Source organism: Charadrius vociferus, unplaced genomic scaffold (assembly GCF_000708025.1).
Source record: "Charadrius vociferus isolate BGI_N301 unplaced genomic scaffold, ASM70802v2 scaffold325, whole genome shotgun sequence".
In the NCBI taxonomy this organism is placed as follows: Eukaryota; Metazoa; Chordata; class Aves; order Charadriiformes; family Charadriidae; genus Charadrius; species Charadrius vociferus.
The window spans coordinates 2,928,745-2,941,866 of NW_009648526.1; the positions used below are offsets into that span (position 1 = coordinate 2,928,745).

Consider the following 13,122-nt stretch of genomic DNA (forward strand, 5'->3'; position numbering starts at 1 on the left):
TCCCGTCCAGTGGGAGAGAAAAGCAAACCACATTTTGTAAACTCGGTGTTAAAGACGCCGAAGATCCGATTGAGCACCTCGAAGCAGTCGCCGATGAGTGGTGCTCATGGGAGAGAGAGCACGTGGCCTTCCGATGGGACACTGGGACTTCCAGCAAGTCTCTTGATTGGGGGGTACTTGGGTTGCCTCTTTGGATTTTGTAGTACAACATAGATCAGAGATAAAAGTCTGCGTTGCGGTCAGTTTTGTAACACTTAGGCTCTTAAGATTTCTGTATAAATCTTGTTAATCTAAATTGTGTGCTTTGAATTTGTGAGCCTGTTGCAAAGGGCTGGAGCATGGGCTTGCATTCGGGTTTTGTTTCTAAGCTATTTTCTGCGTTTATCAGAACTGATTAGCTCTAGATTTGGAAGTTGCCAGGGTTCTGGCAGCTGCTACGTTTGTACACGGCTTTAAGGAATTTTTGCCTTTTTGAAGAAGTAGCTATTTGGAACAAACCTGGCCGTGAAGTGATTAATAGTCTGTAGCTTGAATAAAAGCACCCTCGTGTGTTAGGACTAAGCATGACCAGAAGAATAAAATAAAGCACACAACCTGCGGGGCAGAATTAGGGAGAGACTTGGTTTTGGAGGTTCAGTGTGGAGAATGAGTTTCACGTTCCCATCGGAAAGAGTTTTGTCTCGTAGGCTGTAGGACCGGGGCTCCGCTCCTCACTCCCAGGGAATTCATGGCCCTCGCAAGAGCCAGCCTGACTGTATCCTTAGTAGAAGTTCTCACAAAGCAAGCCTATTGCACACAAAGGAAGATAAAATAAACTTTAAATAGCAACAGATATTGGGCAGCATACAAGAGGAGGTGTTCTGCAGAACAATAGCTACAAATAGCAGCCTGGAATGACCTGAGCTTGGCTGTGTGTTGTCGGGGGGGTTCCCCCTTCCCTTTCTTGTTCCTGTGCGTTGGCTTACAGGAACGAGTGTGTATTAAACAAAGGATAAACTTGCATAAGGGTATTTATCTCTCTCTGGGTAAAACCCATACTAAGACATGAAAGGTAAAAGCTGCATTAATTACTCAAGAGGGATTCAAAGCTCAGCAGTTTACTGGGATTGAAGGATTTATTGAAAAACAGTGGTTCTCATGTGTAACTCCAGGCAATAAACCTATTTAATTAAAGGCTTAATCTTCTAGTTGACATGTTTGCTACTGTTCCAATAAAAAGCTTCATCTGTAGCCAATTTTTGTAACTATACAAATAACAGTTGAATCCCTCATCTTTGTTCAGTTTTCTAACTCTTTAATTGTAGTTATAATGTAAATATTTAAAGGACTTTTATGTCTTTAGGAATCAGAAGCATTAAATGGTCTGCGTTCCAAATTCTTTAAATACAGGCAGCGTGTCTCTACCTCTTCCTTTTCCAAACAAAAGAATATTCTTTCTTTATAACGGTTTGCACCGATAACACTAATCTGTATTGAGCAGCAGTTTTTTAACAAATTTGCCTCTTCAGGCTAGGTGTGTGCACTCATCGCTATCTTACATAAGTATCATTAATTCGAGTTTCTGCAAAATTAGAATTTTTTCAAGACTCTTCATGTCAGTGCTTGCTGCTTAGAAATTTAATCGTGATGTATTACGAAGGAGCAGATTAGAACATATTGGAAGAGGTGGTAAGAATAGTTAAGTGCCTGGATTATTTTCGTATGGTAAGATTCTGTAATGGGACTAAACTAAGTGTATTTAGCTGAGAAAGGAAGAAAATGAGAGAGAATTATTAAAGTGAACAAAATATTTTTATATGAGATCCAGTTCTTTCTTAATCCTGTTTCAGCAAACAAGAAGTGAGGAGATGTTATTTATATGTGTTATAAATATATATGTGTGTATCTACACGTGAGCATAGGGCGGCATACACACCTTTTGTGTGTGGTGAAGACCATTATTCCACATGGTTTTCTTTTAAGGATCAAACTGTTACAAGTACTAGAGTTGATAGTTGTAGTAGTTTAAAGCAATCGAAGGTTAATCAAATCTTACACTCTTCAGGTATTAATCAAGGAGAAAATTCTGTACTATTCTGTGGGAAAATACTGAGGAGGAATGTTGCTACGTTGCTGTGTTATTCCAAACAGGTGTTGGTCACTGCTGGAAATACAGCTTAATCCAGTACGGTGTAATCAAGTGGTTTAGTGTAACAGCATCTTTCAACTAAATCTTTCCTTTACTGAGCTAGAACTTTAACTCGGGTCTCTAATCCAGCAAATACTTTAAGTCTTTTAAACTTCTATTTTTGGACTATTTCTCTGAATCACATCTTTAATAGAGATGTTTGCTTTGCTTTGCTTTAGGTTGGGACTCATCGGGAAGAAAGTGTCAGCCTCAACAGCAACCATTCGGTTCTTCCCAGTACAGTTTCTGCTCAGAGCACAGAACTAAATCATAAAACACAAGAAAGCTACAGAGGTAACTTCCCAGTAATATTAAATGCTGAACAGGGTCTGCAATAATCCAGAGCCAATGAGGCCGTAGAGCTTGGTAAACTTGCTTCAACACAGGGGACAGGGACATAGATAATGTTGAGAAATAAAAATAAATTATAAATCCAGTAAACCACCACTGTTAGGGCTTCCTGCAACAATTTTGAGGGCGTCCCTGTGTCGGACTTGTCCCAGTGTAGTTTCAGCAGAAGACTCTGCGTTGAGCCATGTTCTTCGGCTTTGGCAGCCATACCGCCATCTGCAGTGCTGCAGCCGTTTGCGAATGGGCTGGGGGTCGCGGAGCGAGCTCAGGGTGGGCTTCAGCCTGGCCAATAAAAGGAAGTGCTTCCACACAACTGTTTACAGTTCCCTCAATTCTTAGCCTGAAGAAGCGAGCTATAGAAAACAGAAGTCAACTTATTCGTTGGCATGCTTGCACCGTGTAGGGCCCTGTGTGTTGCACATTTGACCTAAGCCCAAGCCTCCGTGCCCGTGCAGCCCAGCCCTTAGATTTGCAGCCCAGACGTGAGGCGCAAATTTCCTTACTGTGCTAAATGTCCTCTTGTCTTTAACAGCGTCTTTCTTAGATTAAGCTGTTACTGGTCAAGCTGCTCTATGAACAATGATCTCTTTACAGCCCGTGACACGCGTCCAAGTACAGCAGCGTTACCAGGATTTCTCTTGTTTCTGCTGCCAGAGCATAGTTCCTCCTGTTGTCTCCTCAGACTTCTGCTCAGCTCTGGCCTCCCATCGACAATGTCTGCTCAAGATTCCCTTAAATCTTTCACTCCTGTGATACTCACACTGATCTCTGGTTGCTTGCAGCATTGTCAGGTGGCTTACAGGGCCAGTCTGTGGCTATAGGTCCAACAGAAATCAAGTCTGAACATAAGGAGAAGGATGAAAATATCCATGAACCCCCCTCATCGGATGACATGAAATCAGATGATGAGTCCTCCCAAAAGGATATCAAGGTCTCATCTAGAGGCAGAACAAGGTGAGTTATTATCATGACATAGAAAATTAATTTGTGCTTCCTTAATGCTCTGTAGTGTGTTGTCCTTCAGTTTGATAAATTTATTTCAAGGCTTTTGCGTTACCTCAGTGCATATATTACTAGACGGCTGAAATAGAGAAATAGTTCACTATTTAAGTATCTATCTAAGTTTACTATTTAAGTGTATCTATTTAAATGCAAGATAGAGGATCTGGGAAAACCACCCGAAAAGTGTGTGTTCCCTTACGTTAGTGACTTGCCTAGTGTCTGCCTGTAGATATAAGTAGTAAAAGACTCAGAGGGCCGTGCCCAGCACAGAGGATGGGAGAATGGTAGAAATTTGCGATACTTTGTTCCTGGGCCAGGGCTGCGCTTCTAAATGTGAGCCAGAAGCGATGGGGAGTGGCAGCTTGATAACCCGGAGGCTGGGTCAAATATGATAGGTAAATATCCGTTTTAACCACTTTTTCGCCTCCTAAGCCATGGACAAAAACCATGGAGTTGACACTGGGTAAAATGCTTCTGGATCTGCCCGATAGGCCTGACACAGGCGTTGACATTTGAGATAACAGTAAACAATCAGCATTTTGCAACTACAGGCAGTGGAGTCTATGCCATCACATGTGTCTAACGGCATTTTAGTAGGGCAGATGTTTTGCACAGTCTTAGGCTTAGTTGGATAGTCCTATATTAAAAAAAAAAAAAAGGGCTGTGGAACTTAATATAATCTTTTGAAGTGATAGAAGAATTCTAAATATAATGGTTTAGCATTATACTGGCTATTAAAACAAAAAATAATTCTAAAATTGGCCAGGAAGGTCTTTAACAAAGCTAAAACTTTTTATTATTAAAAATAAATTGAAAATTACACATTAAATTGAAAATTACTAGAATGCCTTTGTATATAAGCTGATATATTGGAAACTAGCAAAAACTACTTGTTGAAAATTATTTATTCTTCACCTAAGATGGCTGAGTTTTCTCTTAACTATTTGGACGTTGGTGAGTAGTTGAGTAAAGTGGTAATTTGGGTACATCTTTTGTTTCAAGGGGCAGCGCATTGTCACTGCTCTTCCCCAGCGGTATTTACCATCTGTAGGCAGTATTCTGTGGATATTCTTTAGGCAGAGACCATTTAACATTTATTTCCTGGAGAAGGCAGGAACAGCAAGAATTACTTTGAATACTTAGCACATTGATATCTAACGCTTTCTTAGCTATCTAAATATACTTCAATATGAAATAGATTAAGTGGGGAGAATTTTAATTTCATCAACTGAAAATTTTGAACCAGCAGCAGCAGGATCACTTGTTTGAAATACCAGTGATACTTCAATATGCTTTTATTTGTACTTTCTTGCAGCAGTACTAATGAAGATGAAGATTTAAACCCAGAGCAGAAAATAGAAAGAGAAAAGGAGAGGAGAATGGCAAATAACGCTAGAGAACGTTTGCGTGTCCGAGATATTAATGAGGCATTTAAAGAACTCGGCCGTATGTGTCAGCTTCATCTGAAGAGTGAAAAACCCCAGACGAAACTGCTTATTCTTCACCAGGCTGTGGCAGTCATCCTCAGTCTAGAGCAGCAAGTGAGAGGTCAGTCCCCGTCATTGTGCCCTGGCAGTTTGCAGCGTAGCTTTGTTCATGGAACAGTGTCCGTCTCTTGAAATTAGTATAAACCTAATACCCGTTACTAAAAGTTTGTTTGCTGTTTTGTAACAATGTTCAAGTTTTTTAGGAAGAGCAAAGAATTACCTGTTTTTTAAAAAAGAAAAAGAGGTGGGGAGGAGAAGCAGGAGGATTAGGTTTATACTTTTGATCTTTCTTTTTTTTCCTGTGCAATTAGCCATCTCTTCCCCTGTGTTTTCAAGATAAATTAAAATATTGACACATCTTGCCTTAAATTGTAACAAGCGCTGATTTAGTAGTACAGAAGTTTTGGCAAAAGTAAGACATCTATTTTAAGATGAACTCCACATAACTGAAGTAGTATAATGCAGTGAATTCAACTGCAGTTACTTAGGTTTTTGCATTAAACATATACTGGGGAAGAGGGAATAAACCTACTGCTACTTTATTGAAGTAGGGCTGCTTTTTCTTTCCCCGATTCCTTTAAATTTTTCCAGGAAAGATACAGTAGGCCTATTGGTAGGTACAGAAGGAAGGATTCTTTGCGCAGTTCACTCTTTTAAGGAAAGAGAGTTCTAGGAATCATGTTTAGTTCTTCCCCTGTTTTGTTCCTGCGTGTTGGTGAAGCTAGAGTTGACTTTTAGTCTCCCTTTAAACTCATGTTGAAGCCATGTGAAAGTTCTGAGGCACCTCCCCGAGCTGGTCAGGCAGTTGGACTACATGATCACTGGGGGTCCCTTCGAATGGAAATTATCCTAGTGTGTTCTGTGTCGCTGGCACTTAAACGGGTGAGCATCCTCAAGTTTTGCTGTTCTGGTCTAGGGAATAACCATCCTCCTTGGTGTCTCACTGATGGAGATGCATCAAGTGACTGGAAAAGTCTTTCAGATGGGGATGATGTCAGTGGTCATATTTGCTTAATGTGCTACACCTTTGAATCACTGATCAGTCACTGAATGGTGTCAATGTTTTATTTTTGTGTACCTTGTTTTTACTTCCATTTCCTAATTCGTTGCTTGCATTTTGCACGGGAGATCAAAGCAATTGTTAGAAGTTTATTGAAAGTGACAAAGTGACTAACGTAAGGCAAACCTTATGTACTTTGGCATAAGGATGAGATGCTGTGTTTTCAGGCAGAGTTTTATTGACCCAGTTTTCAATAAAGAAGCGCACTGGCTCCAGCCCGAGTTCTTCCAAGGCACATAGAGCGACCAGTTACTGTGCAGACAAGACACCAATAGTGCCAGGGAAAAGCCCATCTCTGCGACTTGGATCTTGGGAATTGTTTTGGTCTGAAAATGTTTGCCTTAGGCTGGAAGCTCAGGTTCAATATGATGAAGTCAGAATAACTTCAATCAAGCATGTTTTTTCATGTTTAAAGCCCATCGAGTCCATCTCCCTGCTCTCACAGATTCCGTAATCTGCAGAAATCCCTGTGGGAAAGTTAATAAAATCACTTTTGCCTCAGTCAGCGGTTGCTTCCGAACCTCATGTCGCTGGTAGAAATGTTTTTGTAAATGTACTTGCATTTAAATTGGACCTATTCTGTGGGCAGTGTAAACTGAGAGCTTTTCCTTCCTCACGTTTACATCTCGCCTGCTACTCCCTGTGTGCTGGAGGAAGCCTGTCACGAGCACACTGTGCCTCTTGTGAGAGAGGCTGTTTCCCGGTTTATCTCCCCCGTCTTTCTTTGCACCTGCTCCTGGAAGTGAGTGACCGGAGCTGTGTGTGGCGCCCAGAGGAGCTGTCACCAGTGCATTGTATAATTGTGTAGACAATTTCCTCTCTCTGCTGGTAATGAAGCTTCTCATTTTGTGATTGGTGCTATTCAAAATGAAACATTTCAGATTTTAAGCTCTAACTCTAGGCTAGCATTTTTATCTCCGTTTCCTACATCACTGTGAATTAACTTCCTTTCAAAGTTTCCACATAATTAAATCTTCTTTAAAACTTCAAGGCAAGCCACATTGAAACAAAGAAAACCGTGAGGAAGAAAAGTTAGTGTGGTGGTGGTTTTTCCCAGTAGCCTCTTTGGGAGCGCTCATCCTTAGGAAATGCAGTGGGAGGCTGTTGATAATGACTTGGGTGAAAGCAGAATTAGCAAGTCTGTCCAAAATTGCCTCTGTCAGATTAGCTAGATTCTACCCTGTGAAATGCACAGGGCTCAGCAGACTCCAAGCACCAAGCACTCCAAGCGCCTGCACAGTGCAGGGGCAGGGCTTGTGCTTTCTGTTCAGTTCTGGCAGTCTCCTTGCAGTTACAGTTGTATCTGCAATCTTAAACAGCAAAACAGAACTCACTGACAGCTAGAAAAATACCTCAAAATGGTGATTAAATTCACTGTGTGCTGGTAGACCATATTACGTAACTTTTGTGTCTTTCTGGCCATTGCAATTTACATCTTTTGTATTTTGATTCGTGAAAAGCCATTTTGAAGAACAGAACTTTTAGAAACTGGTATTATTTGAAAACTAGATCCAAACCTTCATCTATTGAAACTAATTGGGGAAGTGGAAATGTACTGTTGGAAATACCTTGATAGCTAGCCCACAGCTGGCTGTTACAAAGTACTGACTTCAGTGTGAGAGGAAATATGTTTTAAAAAAAACAATAATAATCCTTTGGCTCCATGTGACTGTCATCATTTTTGTTCAATTTAAGCGAGACAGGCACAAGGTGATTTCAGAGACTTGAGGGTATGAAGAGAACTATCGTCTTGGGACGTTCTACCTGCCCTGTTCTCACAGCAGGCTTACGCTTAACATGAAGAAAGAAGCAGTAACATTACTAAAACTAGTGTGATGTCGGTAAGGTTGATATGACTTCAGCATACCAACAAAACACAGAAATCTCTGTTCTATTACATTGCAAATTACAGACAGTTCTCATTTTGCACTTTAGCAACTTCTGGTGACAAGGGAGGCACTTTTGAAGGTGTACATAGGCAGCTAGTAAAGTTTGGGGGTTTCAAAAAAACAGCACTTTAGGAGATGCCTGGTAGGAGTTTCGATAGTGCTTTAGACACCTGCATTTTAACCCAGGGACATCAGTGGTGAAAAGAGGGGAAGCTGTGTAGCTATTTGTACTGCACTGGTTATCATGTCGATGTTCCCCTTCCTATTTGGGATGTCAAGAATCGTTTCTCTGTTGCAGAACGAAACCTAAACCCTAAAGCAGCCTGCCTTAAGAGAAGGGAAGAAGAAAAAGTTTCTGCCGTATCGGCAGAGCCGCCAACACCACACCCAGGAAGCCACCCTGGCCTGAGTGAAACTACCAACCCTATGGGTCATATGTGAACACCAGCCAGGTACGTCTCTGGGCTAGAGGGGGGTGGCTCTCGGGGCTTTTGATGGGCAGAAATTTGGGACATGTAGGGATGTTTGTTCTTAGTTACTGAGCTGTCGCTGGCACCTAACTTCTTTATGCTGCTAAAGTACTTTTGTATCTCTGAGCATAAGCAAAAGCATGCAGATTTGCTTAGTTTTATAATAAAACAAAACCCCAAGAAATCATCGTTAAAGTCTCTTAATTTCCATGCGTTGTTGCCAATGGCTACATCTCTTGGCTCAGGTGGCCTTCTTGGCATGACATCAGAGGAACAGTTAGCAGCTTGCTTAGATAAGCCAAACATAATAGAGATGAATTATCCATCTTTAAATGGTCTAAAGATTGCATTAGTTCATTTAAAAATCCATGTATTGTTTCCTAGTGCCGATACACACGGTTGGAGAGACTCCTCATCTCAAAGAGATTTGCTGTCTGGCTAACGCCTGTCATTGGCCTACCAGAGATCGCTAACTATCTTAAGTCACAATCTGTATTAGTGAAGAGAGTTAAGATTTAAAAAGTAATGTTCAGCTTTGCAAGATAAATCAGTGTTTCCAAAAACCCGTGTAGTCCAAGACATGATAGTTCATTTAAAACATGCTGATAGGAAGGCCTTACAGGGACATCAGTCTTTTGGGTTTATTATGTGCTGTTCATTGGTTGGGTTTTTTAAATAACTGGGAAAAACTTGATTTTGAGAAGGAAACATTCTGGCTATCCTATGTCTCTTAAAACAGCAAAATGTTGCCACTTTCAAAAAGAGATCAGTGAGTTCAATGAGAGCTCAACGCCCTTACTTTAATCTGTAACTTGACTAAATTTCATGTTTTGGGAAGTTTGTTGTTGTGTATATAGACTGGTTTGCTTCTATTTTAGCTTAAGGAAAAGGTGTGCATCTTGCCAGAATGTATCCCATAAAAGTTTGTTATTCCCTGGTGTTCCTTAGAAAGCAACAAATTGGCATTTAAACCAAGTCTTATTCCAGTCGGTACTTCTTCCCCATCCCTTATAGGCAGCTTCTTTCTCATAAACGAAATGGGGTTTCTTTTTAGCAAAACCAGGTGCTTTGAATTTCTTCAATGTGTTTTATTTCATAGCAGAGCAATAGGCTACTTCTAAACCATCAGATAATGCTTGATTTACAGCAGACTTACAGTCTGTTCTGACCGTTATTAATTCAATGGGCCACTTTCAAAAGTTTACTATATCGTTGCTTTTTTAATAGTAGTAACTTTGTAAGAAGACTCAAGTGTGACATTGACGTGAAAAGGCCGTACAGGCTCATTGAGTATATGGCATTGCGTACCTTCAGCGGTAGCGATGAAATTAGGTGCTGTCTCCTGCTGATGTTAGAGAGCAAAGGCAAACACAAATCAAAGGTCTAAGATTGCAGATTATTCTTTCTCCCATATGCAGAGTGCGCCGGTAGAATGTTCCTGCGAGTAAACTGTTCAATACGGATACCTCTGGGAAGAAGGATTTCAAGGCCTCTCAGTGCGATTTTCTTTTGCACTTAACTGACTGAAGATGCCCTAAGAGACCGTTTAAATTAGTTCTCTAGTGTTGATATTACGCTTTGTATTGATTCTTTCCCCAATACCCCTCTCTTGTCCCAAATTTCTTTCTAGAATTCCAGAATTATTGGTAGGATACACAGAAGGTGACCTTTCTTCACAAGGACACAGACAACTAACATTATATGAAGACACAAACCTGACAGGAGAAAACACTTGAAGCAAGAAACCCAAATGCAATCTTATGATCAAAGCTACTGGTCAACACCTGCATCAGGATTGAAGATACACAATCTTCAGACAGAATTTCAGCCCCTGAAATACTCTGAACATATCATTCTGTTGCAAGCAGTGTGTCGCTTCTGCACAATCAGAGACTGTTGTGATCTCTCCACTCATTGTGGAAGTTGCCTTGTGCCTAAACTGAATTGACAAATGCATTGTAACTACAAATTTTATTTATTGTTATGGAACTGTAAAGGTCTACATATAAAGGGAAAAGTTAACATGTTAAAAGCTGATAAAATTTCAGCTGGATGCCAGCATTTACTCAAGCTGTTCACATTCAGAGAACAAAGCAGTGACAACCGTCGACCCGTAGCATTCCCAGCGTACCTATTAGTGTCTTAAAAAAGGAAGGGAAAAGTCTTTTGTTGTCCTTTCCTCTCCTTTTGCCATATGACTAGTGTTTTCCATGCAATAGGAAACTATTCCTTGGTATAGCTTTTTTTTATGTTATTTTTGGTCTCTGGTAATCTGAACAGTTATGGTCATAGTTCCCCTTCCATACTGAGCTCCGTGCTTCAAGCCAGTAAGAGGCCTCCTGAAGGCTGCAGGCAGGAGCAATACTGTGACCATAACATTTCTTGGATTTAAAAAGTGATTTTTATTTTCCCTCAGACTTTCCTCAAACTTTTTTTTTTTTTCTAATTATAAACAAAACCTTTTTAGGCTTCTAGGCTTCATAGTAAAGCTTGTAACGTGAAGTGTAAATTGGGTGGGGAGAATCTACTTTGTTAGAGTTGCTTTGTTTTCCGAGCAGTAAGTACTACATATAGTACATGTAAAGTGTTAGCTGTACGTAAGCACAAAATGCATTAAAATACAAAGGAGATTTTTTTCAGGCTGTAATTTTGGTGAATAGTAAAATCCTAAATTCACCGTGGCAGGTAGTGTGATGATATAACCACCAGTAAGGTGGGCTTACTTATGTAATGGAATATAAGAGCAATGGTCACCAATTTTTCCTTACTGTATACATTAATTATCTTGTCATTTTTGTATGGCTTGTCAGCGGAGAGAAGAAAATAGTGTGAATCAAATGCAAACAAACGACCCCCTCCCAAGCCATATTAGCATTAAACCTTTAAATGTTTCTCCACCGGAAGGGTGTCCGTAAGTATTCCTTTGTCACGGATGTGTTGAAATGGTTAAAATCCCTTGGAACTTCCATGGAAACTGTCTTCCACTGCAAGACCATGGGAGGAAATTTCCCAAGCCAAGGTTGTCGGAGCTATTGTTTATGCAGCATCGCTCATCACTGGCAATTGGTTCACACGCAAAACAGGAACAAAAGAATAATTTTTATGAAGTCATTTAATTTGAAAGAACAAAGGATAGATTGTTAAAATAAACTAATGAATTTAAGCTCATATTTTGGATGGCTCCTCACAAAACAGTTTGTGGAATTAGTGGACTCATTTCTATTACTTTAATTTGCATACATCATCAAATACCACCTGATTATATCTGTGGCCTTGTTCTTCATTTCAGTGTTTATCAGCTAAACAAATTTGTTGCTTATGACGTGTGAAAGTGATCACGTGCCACTGCCTGGCCTTTTTCCTTCTAAGCTTGTTGTCTTTTTGGCTATATTAGACTTTGCAGTATGCCCAGAAGCTTTCCTTCATAAAATAGAAAGAAAAAAACATTTGGCTTATTTTTCACTGTAGCTAGTCTTTTATACAATAATCTTGTAAGAAAATTTCTTGAATTCTAAATATTACTCTTTCTAGATTTTTGAAATCGAAAAAGTTTTCAGTAAAAAGTTTCTTACTTTATTTTACTATATTAGGTAGTAAAAATGTAGGGTTATTTACCATAACCTGTTCATTAATATCAGAAATTTACAATAGCATTGTAAGACCATAGTAGGGTTCTAGCATACCGTGTAGTACCTATGGAGTATTGTAAGAGCTAATTGTCCGAGATGAATTGCTTCTCATCTTGTTCTCCAGTTTCCATTGTTGGTTTATTGCAGATTTGTACCCTGTGTCAAATTTCAAGGTATTGCTGATAAACCTTTCCAACCAGCAGCAAGAAGTTCAAAAAAATTTCTGTCAATGTAACAGAAAACACTATGTATATAACATTTATGTAGCAATAAATGTGCCATCTTTTTTTAACATGGTAAATCAGTGAGTTCTTTAAATTTCTCTCTCCTCATAGGTAATGTGTTGCTCGAAAAACACCAGCAAAAACAGCTTCCGCCTTTGTCTGAATAAAACCTAACATACACTCTGGTGGCATGCAGCAGGCATCAGAGGCGCGAGAAGGGCTGCTGCTGCTCCCTGCGAAGCCAGTACAGCCATGCCCAGGGAGCGGAGGAGGAGCAGCGCTCGCCTGCCCTTGCTGCTGCGCACAAATGGGATTGCACAGGCAAGCGGCCAGGTGGGAGCAGACACCGGTCCTGTAGGCGCACGCCTCCTGCTACATCTTGTTCCTTGACTTTGCCTGGCCTTAAGATAGGTTTCTAAGATCTAAGCCTTTTTTGTGCATTGAAGTTCAGTGCTGAGTTGTTTCTGAATTGATTGATGCATCTACATAGGTTTTATGAAAAAAAGGGGGGGGGGGAAGTGTCACTTGAGCTTGAAATTAAAATTTTCGCATTTTCTACAATTTTTCTTTCTATGAGTGCAAACAAAAGAAAATGGAAGTGTGTGATGTCCAAGCCTTACACAGACAGTGGTGAAATCTTCATGCAATTCCTAGTCCGTTCAAGCCAAAAACCTTGAGTACTGAGCAGACCTTGTAGAAGCTTGAGTTTTTCAACTCTTCTCTAAATAAATATCTCTGGGAAAAGCACATCAAAGACGAGCAAATAGAGATACTGTATAAGTAAAGTTAGGAGGTTTACCTTAATGTGGTGTAATGTCAGTATGGCTGCTGCTTACCGCAGTT

General features: G+C 40.2%; 1 protein-coding gene across 1 annotated transcript in view; it reads left to right on the forward strand.

The window, feature by feature from the left end:
• TCF12 (transcription factor 12) overlaps positions 1–12,356 on the forward strand; it is a 168,248-nt gene extending 155,892 nt beyond the window's left edge. Inside the window, exons 14-18 of the mRNA XM_009885736.1 lie at positions 2,347–2,461; positions 3,310–3,472; positions 4,836–5,068; positions 8,255–8,408; positions 10,065–12,356. Coding sequence (XP_009884038.1) covers positions 2,347–2,461; positions 3,310–3,472; positions 4,836–5,068; positions 8,255–8,397 — 654 coding nt within the window. The 3' untranslated portion in view covers positions 8,398–8,408; positions 10,065–12,356. The remainder of the gene's footprint in view (positions 1–2,346; positions 2,462–3,309; positions 3,473–4,835; positions 5,069–8,254; positions 8,409–10,064) is intronic.
• The last annotated feature ends 766 nt before the right edge of the window (positions 12,357–13,122 follow it).